Below are 15,952 nucleotides of genomic sequence, written 5' to 3'. Positions count from 1 at the left end.
AACACATTGAATTAATAAAAGTGCATTTCTATCTGACTGGTTGGTGTGGCTGTATAAAACTGATCCCTCTCGTAAACCAGAACCACGATACTTCACACAATCATTTCACTCTGGGATTAGTTGGGTTTCAGTTAACCCTTTCATGCACAAATTACAAAAAAAAGTATCTAGATTTGTTTTTAGATTGATTTTATTCTCAACATTAGGCTAAAGTTGAAATGCATTTTGACATTTTTTAAAAAAAAAACGTGGTTCTACTAAGAAGGTATTAAACCTCCTCAGACCCAGGAAAGGACAAGTTTGAGCTTTTTTTAATTCAATAATTGCCAATATTGGAAACATCACGATGCTGTAGTTTATTCAGATGCATTTTTAAACATTTTTATGGAATGTCCTTTGCGGTGGACAGTTTTTTTTTTGTTTGTTTTTTTTAGTTTAGTTTAATTTATTAGTTTATTGTATCATGGACAATCTCAATTAATGAACTGCATCAGTAACAGTAAAAAGGGGCAGCTTTAGCTAACATGACTATTATCCTACTGTAGTCCCCGACCTGATGACAATAAGAACCCTAAAAAAAAACAATATATTACAGCAAATTAATTAAAAAGAGAGAGTTAAGACAGATGAGAGACAAGATAAATCAATAAAGATAAAAAAAAAAGCTGTGAAGCATCAGTCCAATCATACAGAGACAGCACATATAAAAGCCGCACATACAATATAATCCCACATTTTTTTGTCTGAAGCTGTGAAAGCTGTCTTTAATATACAGTAAATATCTGTGAAACCTGTAAAAAAAAACTGCACTTTTTACAAATAACAGAAGTGCTGTTTTTCCATGCTCTCTTTTCTGTTCATTATGAGCCACTGAATTAGTTGATATTGTAGCAGCAGTAGATGAAAGATGCAGCTCAGACATGATTAGGTTGAATGAAAACATGCACATTGTTCAGTTTTTGTCTTTGAAATAACAAAGAGCCAAAATAATTGAATTCACTCTATTCTGTTTTTCAAAAGCATGAATAGTGGAACGGCTCAAAGTGTTGGGCTTTTGTTCACGGCGTCGGAGCCAGGAGGTAACACCCAAGGTCTCGCTGTCCTCCAGCTGAGACATTTTCTCTTTTTATCAGAGGCAAAATTAGGTTTTTTTTTTTGTCTGCGAGGCAGCCGCAAACGAGGCCTCTTTAATGTGCAAACTTTGACAATAGTCTGTTATTCCCCGAAAAGATTCATTTGAGCATAAGCTATAATCAAAAAGTGAAGTGGAAAGTGGAAAGTTTGGACTCCAGTGTTTGTCAGTGTGACTGCAGTGTGTCATTGTTGGTTTAATAAAGCAGGGCTCAGACTGTGGAGGGGACACTTCGGATATTTGGTGTGGTGTATTGATCCAAAGAAAAAGGCAAATATGAAGCAGAAAACAGAGACAGACACACAAAAGGAAGAACTGACGGAGATAAACGGACCTGAATGTGGAATATTTACCTTCAAAGATCATTTTTTAGATTTATGTATTTATTCAGACTAGGGAGGTAATGATTACCGGTATAGCCATAAACGGTGGTAAAATTCCCAAAGGTTAGTATTACTGTTTAATTTCTAATTCTCATGATAACCGTGTTTGATTACCGCACTTTTCCAGAGAAAATGCCTATGTAAAGATCTGCTTTTATGTCAAATATTTGAGTAGAGTTTTAATTTATTACAATTTCAATTTTCTATACTTAATATTTGGAACCAATATTCACTTTTAAAGTCTTTGAAAAGGTTCATTAAGCATCTGTGTGTTATTTATGCAATAAAGTATATACATTTTTCAAATAGGATTTTATTTTTTTGTGTGTGTGTTTTTTGTCCTTTTGTGTTTTTATTGTAGGCTAAAGTGAAAAAATAATAGGCTTGTGAAATAGATGAAGTTGTGCTGAAAAAACAGATCCCAAACATGGGTATAGTAAACATTTGTTTCTATAGTATATAAAGGCCAAATTAAAAGGACTGAAAAACAGACAAAATAGACTCAGACCACTAAGGGTTAATATTTGAATGTTTCTGCCAAGAGAAAGTACATTGTGCCTGTTATTTTATTTTATTAGTATAATTTTTTAAATACAACTTGGTTAAATTATTTCAGTGTGTGTACTAGTACTTTTTGAACATTTTACGCACAGTTTCAACAGCACCGCGATAATAATAACTGTGATAATTTTGGTCACAATAACTGTGATATGAAATTTTCGTGTCGTTACATACCTAATTCAGACTTAATCTAGTTCAGATTATTTGACTTTTTCCAACAATTTAGATATATTACAGATAGAGATATTACTACTAATTTAAACAATATTTAGAATAAAACCAGCTCCATTATTGGAGGATGAGGATGGAGGACACAGGAACTGTTTACACTCAACACATTTTTAAACAGTTTATGTATATATATAGTCATATTTTTCCTACATGTCACTTCTTTGCTACAGTTCACTCTATTCAAGGTGCTTTCATTTCTAAATGTCAGTTTTTCGTGCTTCTTCACACAGGTTTTCAGTTCGTTCTACTGGGCTTTTCCTCTTGTTGTCGTTGGTTGGATTCAGCTGCATCCCTGTGTGTTTGTCAGTTTGATTATTACTGTGAGGATTAAAAGGTTTACGATGTTTTCAATCACCTCAAATACGGTGTTTAAATATTTTCATTTTTTGATTTTTCTTTTTCATTTAGGAAAGATACAGAAGGATGGGAAGAAGGAGTCGTGTAAACCCATCCTTAAAGTGGAGTACAAGACCTCCAGGAGCAGGTATGTGTGTTTACATTTTTAACAGTTTAAATTAGGATAAAATAAGTCATGTTTCCCAGCTGGTTGGGGTTTAATACTTTATTTATTGGTTTATTATAGAAAGAAGAAGCAGATGCAGTGAATATTACAGTTGTACAAGAGAACTCTGGTTGTTTTTGACACTAGATGCAGCTCTTTTTAACTGATGGGCTGGAAACTAGTGTCGTCATGTGGCGTCTGTCCGTTACAAAACTTTCAATCGTTTTTTTCTCAGAAACTACAATTCTGATTGACTTCAAACTTGGTATACAGCGTCTTTATGATGATGTCAACACAAGGTATTGAAATTATTTCGATCTGGATCTGATTCTGGATTTGGTGCCATTTTGACAAATTTCCCCATTGTAAGAGATAGGAAGTGGATTGATGCAGTAACTCAGTAAATATCAATATCAAGTTGAAATTTGAATTTTTTACAGATCTGATTGGAGTATGACCAAAACATGGTAGCCATATGCTGATTCGCTTGGCACCATTAAACTGGATTTGAATTTGTTGTTTCCTACATGTCTGCGTGTTACAGAAGCACGTGTTTGATTATTTACAAAAAACATCATTCAGTTAAAGAAATCCAGTCACGTTATTGACAGCAACCAACTGCCGACTGTACTTCCTTCGGGCATGTGCGGTGTGATCCTTCGCACATGTTATTTGTTTAGAAATAACCTCGTTCACGTGATCAGAAGAGGATTTTAATTTGGCCGGTAAGCTACAGGGCCATTGGTCCTATTTTTATTTACATGTTGAATTTGCACTTAAAAACTTCCAAGTGGCAAACCGTGCACATATCTGCTGGTGTTGATCCAAAATAGAACCATTTTGGGATAAAGTAAACTCTGTGATAAATGAGGTACTAGGATATACGGTTACCGAAAACTGTTCCACCTTATATTTGAGAATTCTAAGTACAGTTGGGCTGAAAGAAGAGAATTGCTGACGGCAGGAAGGAAGACCATAACAGGAAACTGGATACAAGATACAAACAATGGTTCGATATAGAACAGGAAATATGGGAGATGGAAAAAAGACTTACACCTTAAGATTAAAAAAAGATGAGTTTGACAGAAAATATGACAAATGGATTTGATTTAAAAACAAAGACAGTGTTTGTTGAATACTGTAACCCTCAACTGGCCTGACTGTACTGTTTGTTGTATTTTATGTCCATGAATATGTGAAAAAGAAATTTAAAAAGTCCAAGTGGAGGTGCTGCAAAACTGAAAACACCTCAAAATTTTGAAAAAAAAAAAAAAAAATCCTTACAGTAGGGATGTAACGATTACCGGTATAACGATAAACCACGGTAAAACTCCTGACGGTTAGTTTTACCGTTTAAATTCTAATCATCATGATGACTGTGTTTGATTAACGCACTTTGAAAACTAATGGTACTGTACATCTATCTATCTATCTATCTATCTATCTATCTATCTATCTATCTATCTATCTATCTATCTATCTATCTATCTATCTATCTATCTATCTATCTATCTATCTATCTATCTATCGTTCTATCGTTCTATCGTTCTATCTATCGTTCTATCTATCGTTCTATCTATCTATCGTTCTATCTATCTATCGTTCTATCTATCTATCGTTCTATCTATCGTTCTATCGTTCTATCGTTCTATCTATCGTTCTATCATTCTATCTATCGTTCTATCTATTTATCTATCTCTGGAAAAGAAACTCAAACAACTCAAACTTGATCTGGAAAATGGTCAAACAGTGTCCATAAGGTTCCATCTTTAGTGAACATCTGTATATTTGTTTACATGTTAATGTTTGAATGTTTCTGCCACAGAAAGTACATTGTGGCTATTATTTAATTTTATATATTTATTTATAAAAACACAACTTGGTTAAATTATTTCAGTGTGTGTATCAGTACTTTTTGAACATTTTGAGCACAATTTCAACAATATCGCAATAATAATGATAACCGTGATAATTTTGGTCACAATAACCGTGATATGAAATATTCATATGGTTCCATCCCTACCTCAGAGTATTAGAGTAAAATGCCAAAACACCTACAAAACACCACTGTATATAAAGAGGTCAAACCATTAAATCTGTTCAGTTCGTCGGTCAAACCTGTCAGTACGTTTCAGATTTTTGTCCAAATACCCAAATCCCTCTGATACATGAATAAAGTGGATAAAACCGCACATAAATTAGCATTTTGTGAAAACTGGGTTTCCAGTTTTGATGGAGTCCTGCAGACACTGACTAACATCCATGAGCTGTTGTCCTTCCACGTCCACAGTGAGCCTTTCGTCATCTTCTCTGGGGGTCTGTCGTACGATAAGGCGGGGCGAAGGCCAACGTTAACCATCATGCACGGGAAGGCCATCACTGTGTTGGAGATGGACTATCCTATAGTGGAGTTCATGGTGCTGTGTGAGACGCCGTACAACAACGGTGAGTGGGACTGAGGACGGACACGTCAGCTGAGTGGACGAGTTCACCAGTGTCCGTCTGTCTGTCAGTGGAGACGCCTTTGGACTGGAGCATTCTGATGTTTTATGTGCCCAGAATGAGTGAAGAAAAAAGGAAAAATCTCATTTGTTCACATGACACGAGTCCATTCATCCATTCACATCCATCCATCAATTACTCATTTGTCCATCCTTATATACATACATACTGTACATCTGTCCGTCCATCATCCATCCATCATCCATCCATCCATCCGATCATCTGTCCGTCCGTCCGTCCGTCCGTCCCTCCATCAATTACTCACTTGTCCATCCTTATATACATACATACTGTACATATGTCTGTCCAGCATCCATCCATCATCCATCCATCATCCATCCATCCATCCGATCATCTGTCCGTCCATCCATCCGTCCGTCCGTCCGTCCATCCATCCATCCATCCATCAATTACTCATTTGTCCATCTGTCCGTCCATTTGTCCATCCTTATATACATACATACTGTACATATGTCTGTCCAGCATCCATCCATCATCCATCCATCATCCATCCATCCATCCATCTATCCATCCATCCATCCATCCATCCATCCATCCATCCATCCATCCATCCGATCATCCATCCATCCATCCATCTGATCATCCATCTGTCCATCCATCCATCCGTCCATCCATTCATGATTTTGTTTTGTGGTCAGTGATTGTTTCATCCAGTATGAATGTTGTCTTGTTTACACATAAAAGTTCATTATATAAATCAAAAACATCATCATCAGATAAATCCAGGTAATAGGCTGTGACACTTTTGTTTTTGATGTGACACAAAAACAGGGTTTTTTCAACATAATCACACACAATAACCGTGTGTTTGACTATTTTTCTGTTGTTTGAGTTGAAGTAAAGTGTGTTTTGAGTGTAAATGACCCCTTCCTGGTGTCTGTGTCCTCCAGAGGTCCAGGAGCCTTATGCGGTGGTGGTGCTTCTGGAGAAGGACCTCATTGTGGTGGATCTCACACAGAGCAAGTACGTGTGTCCTATACAAACGCATCCTTCCTACAGCTGAATAGTATGAGCGCCTCCAACACCGTCAGGTTGGATCTGGACGTAACGTCTGGGAGCCTCTGAGGAACGCAGCGCTCGTATCATTCATCCATTAAGCTCACCTTGTCACAGCTGCCCACCACGGGCTTTTAATGGGCGGAGCTTTCACCGGTGTCATATGAACGTCTTCCTCCGGGAACACCAGAGGTCGGATGTTGTCTTTAAATGAGGATGTGTCGTGCCGCTCCCTGGACACACACACTGTCACTTAAATTGTTATGTCAGTGGAGTAAAGGTGAAGGTGAAAGGCACTGACGGGGGGGGGGGGGGGGGGGGGGTTTGGACAGATTCACACCAAGGTTATTATCATTAACGAAAACTAACGAAATGACGAAAACTACAATTGTTAAAACATTTTTGTTAGCTGCAATAAATAAAAACTATAATTAAAAGAAAAAAAACATAACTAACTGAAACTGTATTGTGTGTTCACAAAACTAACTAAAACGGATAAAAACTATGGATAAAATTCCCTTTGTTTTCATCTTTATCAATGTCAGATTGATATGAAATCGATTTATTTCCCTCAAGCAATTTTAGCTGCTGGCACTAAATGATATTTAAGGGTCCGTCACTTGTGTTCACTTGTGGTTTCCAGTCGTCTTCTGGTCCCCACTCTACCTGGAAACATGGAGACTAAAGCAGCAGAGTCCTGTCTGGGATTGATTTGAATAGGAGCACAGAGAAGAAGAGAAAAGAGACCACTGAACTACAACTGAACTATGACTAAACTACAACTAAACTAAAACTAAGCATTTAGAAAAAAAATGAAAACTAATAATAACTATCAAACCTGCTCTAAAAACTAATTAAAACGAACTGAATTAGAGGAAAAAAGTCTAAACTAAATAAAACTAAACTATACTGAGAAATCCAAAAGTATTAGAACTTTGATTCACACCTAAGGCCCATTAAAGGCATTTTATTAGCAATGAAAGACTGGAGTATAAATGAGGCTACCATGTTAATTAGGTTACCTAATTAGAGCTATTGGATATAAATATCTCCATTCTGATTGCCTCGTACGGATGTCCAGATTACTTTTGTTACCATTGTCAGTTCAATGATTAGCTGTTAATTGAATTTATCTTGTTCAGATAAGTAAGGCTAGTTCAAGGATCAAGGATACTTTATTCGTACCCATGGGTAGATTTGTTTTGCAGACGAGGTAATTGCTTTTGGCGTTACAACAAAACATACATTGAACCTGTTCGGCAGGTACTGGATCGAGCTTCCGGACAGGACAAAAAGTGCTCAGTGTTCCACCATTCATCAGTATAGCAGCATGGAGAAGTAAAAGGATAAAATAAAGAAATAAGATCAAATAAATAAAAACCAGATGCAGTAAAACATAATAAAAAACCAGAGAAGATAAAAACAGTCTGGGATAAAAACCAGGATAAGAACATAAAATTAAAAAATTTGGAGTCACAGTAATAATAAATAGAGCAAATAAATAGAATAAATAACTAAAATAAGTAAATAAAGTGCAATGTCACTATTTCTACTTGAGCTCAGTGACGGCGACAGGAACAAAGCTGTTTTTATAAACGCTGAGTCCTGCACCTGGAACTAAAAACCTCCGCCCAGAGGAAAGGAGCTGAAATTCACCCCCTAAAGGATGGGAGTCATTATTAAGAACTGATGAAATAATCCTCTGGCCACGTTCAGACTGCAGATAAATGTGGAGCAAACATGATTTTTGTGTCTATATGTGACCTGTATCCAATGTGCATTTAAAGGGCCACCTTTCTGGTGTCATTACCAAGGTTATAATCGTTAACGAAAACTAACGAAATGACGAAAACTAGAATTGAAAAAACATTTTTGTCAACTGAAATAAATAAAAACTATAATTAAAAGAAAAAATAACTAACTGAAACTGTATAGTGTGCTTGCAAAACTAACTAAAGCGTATAAAAATGATGGATAAAATTCCCTTTGTTTTCGTCTTTGTCAGATTAATATGAAATCAATTTTTTTCGCTCGTGCAATTTTAGCGGACGGCACTTTCACGGTCCGCCTCTTCTTGTCAGTTATCGTATAGAGTCGTCTTCTGGTCCCCACTCTACCTGGAAACATGGAGACTAAAGTTGGGAAAAAGCAGCAGAGTCCTGTCTGGGATTTATTTGAATATAAGAGGAAAGATATGAAAAAACTAAACTCGAACTAAGCATTTAGGGAAAAAAATGAAAACTAATAAAAACTAGCAAACCTGCTCTAAATACTGAATTAAAACGAACCGAATTAGAGAAAAAAACCCTCAAAACTGAATAAAACTAAACTAGAATGAAAAATCCAAAACTGTCAGAACCTTGGTCATTCCTCAGAAACAGGGTTGCAGATGGACCTGTGGAGTTGAATGAATGACAAATTCAGACCCGAGCAGAGCATTTAGAGTTTATGGAGACCACAGGGAAATGTGGGAAAAGGAAGAATTCCATTGAAAAAAGACAAGTATTACTGCTTTAAAGAAACACATGTTTACACCTGAACTACACCTTCATGACAGATTAGAACCTCTGCGTCTGCTTGGTCCAGGATTATCCACAGTGTCCACAGGTTGGACAAGAACTCTGGTTTATCCGAGTGTTTGGACCAGTTTGGAGACGATTGTGTTGACATGTGGGCAGAAAATATCTGTTTGGAAAAGTATCTATGTTCGTGTGGACACGTCATAATTAGAAGAATATAAATCCTTTGTTTTATTTATCGGCTCACATGTGCTCACAGCTCTTCTTTGTGTCTGTGTTCATATTAAATCAGTCTCAGTGAATCCAAAGGAACTTTGTGTTGGTAAATGACAGTTGTTCAAATGGACAGGATTTCAGTTCTGTTCAACATGTTGATGCTCATATGAACTATGTTTTCAGCTCAAAAATGAACCATTTCAGCACAATTAATGCTATATTTTCATGTCACAAATGGACAAGTTCTATTTGAACTGAACTGAGCTGAAAAACAAATCTTCTCTTCTTTTGGATTCCCCAGTTTTTCTTCCCAGATTCTCTCCTCCATATCACATGTTTTATTTGTACAGGTTCAATCTGGAGTATGGTGCTGATCCATCCTGCTTCTGTTCCACCAACACATACATGAAGAATGGCACACAGCACTGTTTACATCAACACTTTTACAATAAGAAGCATTTTTATACAGAAAGAACTATTCTAGATTGTTCTTTCCTCTTTAGTCTGATGCTAAACTATCCAATAAATAATAGTGCTCCTAGTTTTTGCACAGGGATCATTAGCGTAAACGCTGACATGGCTGCAGAGCATCAGTATGATGGGATCCACAACAACCATGTCACATCCGTCCACTGACACATTTAGTGTTTTTGTGTCAGCTGGGATTGTTTTAGATCCACAATACCAACATTTATGAAGAAGAGCAGAATTAGCAATAGGAAGTCTAGAAGTTTATTCCTAATAAAGTACTGGGACTGACCAGAGCATCATGGGTAATGTCACGTCCGTCCACCAGCAAAAGTTTTCACATCCACGTGCTATTCCAAATCCAATATTTATGAAAATAGAGCTTCCACTGTCAGAGAATATCAGTAGTCTGTGCACAAATGGATTAGCATTATTTATACACACTTCTGTGACTGTAGGACAACTGGTTTGTTTGTTTTTTTTGACAAAAATAGACACTCATTTGACCCCCTGAGGACAAATAAGCCCTTATGGATATGTGTTTCCAGGCTGTAAAACTAGAGTAGAACATGTTTATTTTAGTCATGTGACACTGGTCATGTGACGAGCCACAGAAAGTCGATTATGTCAGTAAGACACATGAGACATAAATATTTGAGTTGACATACTTTTCATGAGGTTAATTATTTTAACATTCAACCAATACTGCATTAAATGATCAGAATACTGAAGTCAACGTGTCTTTAACGTCACAGCTTTTCTTTCTTATGAATTTTTTTTTCAACATTGTTCCGTTTTATTAAACTATGGCCCTTCATAAGCACAAACATAAAGGAAAGGCAGTGTTATATTTCATACATAAAGGCAGCTCAGTGTGTGTTTTACATGAAGGAGAGGAAACTCCACGGGGAAATTAAAACCAAGGGCTTAAACAGTAAAAGATTAAAATAGTGAAAAAATATATGATTAGAGTGAGCTTAGAACACATAAAATCTAGATTAAAAAAATAAATAATTAAAAATGGAATATTAAAATGACATAAAGAGTGTACAGTCCTAACAGTTCAGTAGGAGTGGGTTCAGATTCATAATGTGATTAGAAGTAGGACTGGAAGAAAATATCGGTTCTGCACTATATCGCAATATTTCATTTCACAATACTGTATGGATTTTAAAAAGTACTGTATCGATATTTTTAGGTATTTATTCAAATGCAGATATTGTGGAGGTTCATTTTTGTTTTTGGGTTTTCTTTGTTGCTTATATCTTATTATTATTTAACACTGTTTTATTAAATAATGGTTATTTGAAGCATCCTAAAAGCACCTTTTCCTGTCTGAGAGGCACATGTTGGTTCCTTTGTTGGGATTGAACTCAAATCCTGTTCTGATATTAGATCTGAACTAATAGAATCTGAACATTTGAACAGGATCTGAAACTGAATTTCAGTTTGAACACAGGAACATTTGGTGATAGAACATTAGATCCTGTTGGGATCAAATAAAAATGTGTTTAGTATTTGTGCAGATTTCCGGTGTAATTCAATTCTTCAAGAAAATAATATTTTTTTAGAAAGAAACAAGAAAATTGCCTTTTTAACAGTATCATGATATATCGTGATCCTAATATTGTGATTTGTATTGTATCACCAGATTCTTGCCATACACAGCCCTAATTAGAAGTGTGTGTTGTGTGTGTTCCAGTTTCCCTGTCTTCGAGAACCCCTACCCTATGGACGTCCATGAGTCTCCGGTTACGTGCACAGCCTATTTCGCTGATTGTCCGCCTGACATCATCCCCATCCTGTACTCGATAGGAGCCAAACACAAGAAGACCGGCTACAGCCAAAAGGTAAGGTGGGGTTTGAAAAGGGGGGGGGGGGGGGGGGGGTTGTATTTATGGAGGTTTTCATCAGCGCTCTGTCTGTAATCATGTCAGGAATGGCCGATCGGCGGTGGAACGTGGACATTAGGCTCCCACACCTACCCAGAGATTATCATCACAGGGTAAGGCCTTCAGTATGGACAGGCAGGACAGGAATCTGAGCTATTTGAATGATAATTCAGGGTGATTTTTAGGTCTAAAAGTAGAAATCCTACATATAGGCCTTCTACAGACAGATGTTAATGTGTTGTGAAGTCCACCCAGTGAGTGGTTTGTCCTTAACAGTCAGAAGTCTGCACACGCTGCTTCATGACACAGCAGTGACTATTAAATATGTCTGTGCTTCCACCGGCTTTAGGCAGGGGTCATTAAGTACGTTTGTCTGGGGGCTAGAGTTTTTCTAAGGAGACGCTGTGTGTGTGTGTGTGTGTGTGTGTGTGTGTGTGGGGGGGGGGGGGCATTTAAAAGAAAAAAAAAAATTAGACCTAATTAGCCCATAATCAGTGTCCAAAAATAGTTCCCAGCCACACTTTTTACTGGCTCAGATGTCTGCGTATTAGAACACAGAGGTGTGTAAGTCCTACTGTTGAAGAAGGATGTGGAGCTGGAGGGTTTTGAACACAATGGGTCAAATGTATGTAGAAAAAATAGGATATTATAGAAGAGTTAAAGAGCATGACAGAGAAATGACCCAGGTATTACTGTTAATACTATTATTATTGATTCAAAATATCAAGTTTTCCTGTTTTATAAGTGGAAATATAAGGAGAAGGCACTGTGGTTTGGTATTTAACAGTGTTTCCTGTGGAACTGGTGTGTTGGTGTGTAATCCAGACTGTGGTCCAAACAGCCTCTGGTGTTTTTGATGTGCACTGTTTATCTGAGAATTATGATAAAGGCTAAACTAGGTTTAAGGCTATTTTTAACATGAAATAAAACCTTTTTCCTCTGTAAGTATTTCACAGATCTAGTATTTTTGGTATTAGTACTTCATATACTATTAGCACAGACACTATAAACTACTTTTACTGTGTACTTTTGGAGTAATCATACTCTAAAATCCCTTTTTTTTATCTTACCAGCCGACAGGCTGTAAGCTACTGTCGTCAGGCGTCGTCTGTCGTTTGTTACAAAACTTTCAATCGTCTTCTTTTCTGAAACTACAATTCCCATTGACTTCAGACTTGGTATGCAGCTTCTGTATGATGATGTCAACAAAAGTTAGTGAAATTATTTGGATCTGGATCTGATTCTGGATTTGGTGCCACTTTGAAAACTGTCCCCATTATCAGAGATAGGAAGTGGATGGATGCAATAACTCAGTAAATCTAAATGATCTCCAGTGTAAATGTCTCCAGTCCAGCCCTGATGGGGAGATGACCCAAACATAATGTCCACATGCTGATCAGGATCTTCTTCTGGATCTGGAACTGACGCAAAATTTAACATGGGCTCTAATGGGGAAAACATTTCAGTCATTTTCTTCTCCCAAACTCCAGTTCTGATTGACTTCAGACTTGGTCTACAGCTTCTGTATGATGATGTCAACACAAGGGACTGAAATTATTTGGATCCGGATCTGATTCTGGATTTGGTGCCACTTTGAAAAATGTTCCCATTATAACAGATAGGAAGTGGATAGGTCCAATAAATCAGTATCAGTGATATCAAGTGTGAATTTGAATTTTTTACAGATCTGATTGAATATGAGCAAAACATGGACTATTTCTGTAATAGAGTAAATACACAGAACTGGGGGAGAATAAATGGATCTGGATACATTTACCTAAGCTTTGAATTTGCCCGGTAAGATACAGGGCCATTGGTCCGATTTTTTATAGTGTTTGTGTTAATAGTATATGAAGTACTAATACCAAAAATACTAGACTCATGATGTATTTATTAGAAAAAATTATTTTATTCATCATTGAATTTGTTTCTTCATTTATTTATTTTGAATATTTGCAATAAACTCAACAACAAAAGAATTATATAAAAAAGAAAGTAAACCATTGGAAAAGGAGCAGGATGAAGTTTAACTTATACTTTCTTATACTTTACTCCATCCTTCACCTACCCTAAACTCCTGTCAGATTCCATAAGTAACTCAAAAATCCTCATACATCAGACTAAATTCTGACTATGCATAAAACACAAAATTTAGTCTTCAACACTTTCAGATGAAAGCACTTGTGGCCTGGAAGGGATTTTAGAGTATGATTACTCCAAAAGTACACAGTAATAGTAGTTTATAGTGTTTGTGCTAATAGTATATGAAGTACTAATACCAAAAATACTACATTTGTGAAATACCTACAGAGGAAAAAGGTTTTATTTCATGTTAAAAATAGCTTTAAAACTAGTTTAGCCTTTAGCATAATTCTCAGATAAACAGTGCACATTAAAAACACCAGAGGCTGTTTGGACCACAGTCTGGATTACACACCACCACACCACCACACCAGTTCCACAGGAAACACTGTTAAATACCAAACTACAGTGGGTTTTTTTTTTTTTTTTTCCATATTTCCACTTTATTTCACTGCTGCTGCTGCTCATGTTCCACCACTTTAACTGTTACTGTTGCTGCATACTGTGAAATTTTGTACATATTAAGAATTTATTTTATTATTATTTTTTTAATCTTTATTTATTTATTTATTTTCATATTTTATGGTAGTTTTATTCTACCCTACTTACCGTTTATATATTCTATTTTAGATTTTATTCTTCATCTTCTTATGCTCCAAACCCAGACCTGGGAACTACATTTACTTCTATCATGTACTACTGATTAAATGACGATAAAACTGAGTCGGATGTTTTCTGAGTCAGGTCCTACGCTCCAGATGTAGATTTGGAATTTACGTTTTTTTCGACCAGACCTTGAACTCAATCATTCACTGTGCCACATCTGTTTAGTTTCACCTTTGATGTTCGAAGTATCACAGCAAATTCTGCAAAATCCTTGTACTTGGTATTTCACAAAAAGCAACAGTGTAAGTGCTGTGTTTTTGCTCCGTTTCCTCTGTTTCAAACCTTCTTTTTTTTGTCTGTCTTTGTTCAGGCACGCTGACGGATCAATCAAGTTTTGGGACGCTTCTGCGAGTGAGTCCAGTCTTTGAACGTCTCTTTTGTCTCATTCTAACTGTGCTCTTTGTTCAGGCGAAGCTTCTGTTATGAAGTCGTCTTTCATCGACTTTTTCAGTGAGAAATTTGATTTGGAATTAGCTCCACACTCGTTATGAGTTCAATAAAAATATTTCAGTTATGAGAGATGAGTATAAACACATCTGCTAATGGAAAAACTGAATCAATGCCAGGTTCACTGTGGAGTGAGTGAGTTAGTTTAAAAGTATTTGTGTTTTATCTGCATGAGCAGAACACCCCTGATATTCTACTGTAATAAAAATACATTTGAGTAAATTCATTAGTAAATGATGACAGATAGTACTGTATGAAGAGCGTTGTATCGTATTATTTCACATTTCTATATGAAATTACCATTGTAAACATACAGGTATTTTATTACAGAGCGTATAAGATTCCTCTTCTTTCAGCTCCTTCTCTGATTGATTGAAATCTTTATTTGGAACATGTAGACAGTGAAATCAAAACTAAACCAACCAACAAAACATCAGTAATGATACATAAAAGTTGATGAGTAAACAAAAGAAAAATAAAATGAAATAGATGAAATTATACATGCTCGAAAAGGAGTAGGAAGAAGTAAGAACATATACACTCCTACCCCCAGTCTGTATTCTTTATGATCTCCATATAGCAATTATTAATTTATATGAATATAATAATTATAATAATAATAATAATAATAAAACACATCCTTCTTTAGGGCTGTGTTTTGGCAAGAATCTGATGATATGATACAAATCACAATACTAGGATCACGATACGATATATCACGATATATCATGATACTGTTAAAAAGGCAATTTTTTGTTTGTTTCTTTTTTTTAAATGATTATTTCCTTGAAGAATTGAATTACAGCAGAAATCTGCACAAATACTAAACACATTTTTATTCGACCCCAACAGGATCTAATGTTCTATCACAAAATGTTCAAACTGTGTTCAAACTGAAATTCTGTTTCAGATCCTGTTCAAATGTTCAGATTCTATTAGTTCACAACTAACATCAGAACAGGATTTGAGTTCAATCCCAACAAAGGAACCAACATTATTGAATAAAAAAGTGTTAAAGAATAATAAATAAAATATAAACAAAAAAAAAACAAAAATGAACCTGGCTTTCTTTATTGTTTATATTTTATTTATTATTATTCAACCTCCTCAGACTGGAAATGTCAGCAGTACCAGCTTTTTTTTGTTTTTCATTAAATCAGTGCCTATATTGGAAACATCATAATGCATAAGTTTTTTCAGATGCAGTTTTTAAAATTTTTATGGAATGTCCTTTGTGGTGGACAGTTTTCTTTTCTTTTTTTTTTGTATAAAGTTGTGAAACTCTTGTCCACAAATGTGGACAGAAAACCTACAGCTGGGTCTAAGGAGGATAA

At 35.9% G+C, this 15,952-nt stretch overlaps 1 protein-coding gene across 1 annotated transcript in view; it reads left to right on the top strand.

The window, feature by feature from the left end:
- Nucleotides 1-15,952, top strand: part of stxbp5l (syntaxin binding protein 5L) — a 354,919-nt gene that overhangs the window by 228,910 nt on the left and 110,057 nt on the right. The window contains exons 10-15 of the mRNA XM_030125454.1: nucleotides 2,716-2,791; nucleotides 5,100-5,254; nucleotides 6,223-6,295; nucleotides 11,234-11,381; nucleotides 11,469-11,536; nucleotides 14,482-14,522. Of these exons, the coding sequence (XP_029981314.1) occupies nucleotides 2,716-2,791; nucleotides 5,100-5,254; nucleotides 6,223-6,295; nucleotides 11,234-11,381; nucleotides 11,469-11,536; nucleotides 14,482-14,522 (561 nt within the window). The remainder of the gene's footprint in view (nucleotides 1-2,715; nucleotides 2,792-5,099; nucleotides 5,255-6,222; nucleotides 6,296-11,233; nucleotides 11,382-11,468; nucleotides 11,537-14,481; nucleotides 14,523-15,952) is intronic.

This window comes from Sphaeramia orbicularis, chromosome 21, assembly GCF_902148855.1.
Source record: "Sphaeramia orbicularis chromosome 21, fSphaOr1.1, whole genome shotgun sequence".
NCBI lineage: Eukaryota > Metazoa > Chordata > Actinopteri > Kurtiformes > Apogonidae > Sphaeramia > Sphaeramia orbicularis.
Note: the sequence above shows the minus strand (reverse complement) of the source record. Positions and strands in the feature narration are given on the sequence as shown.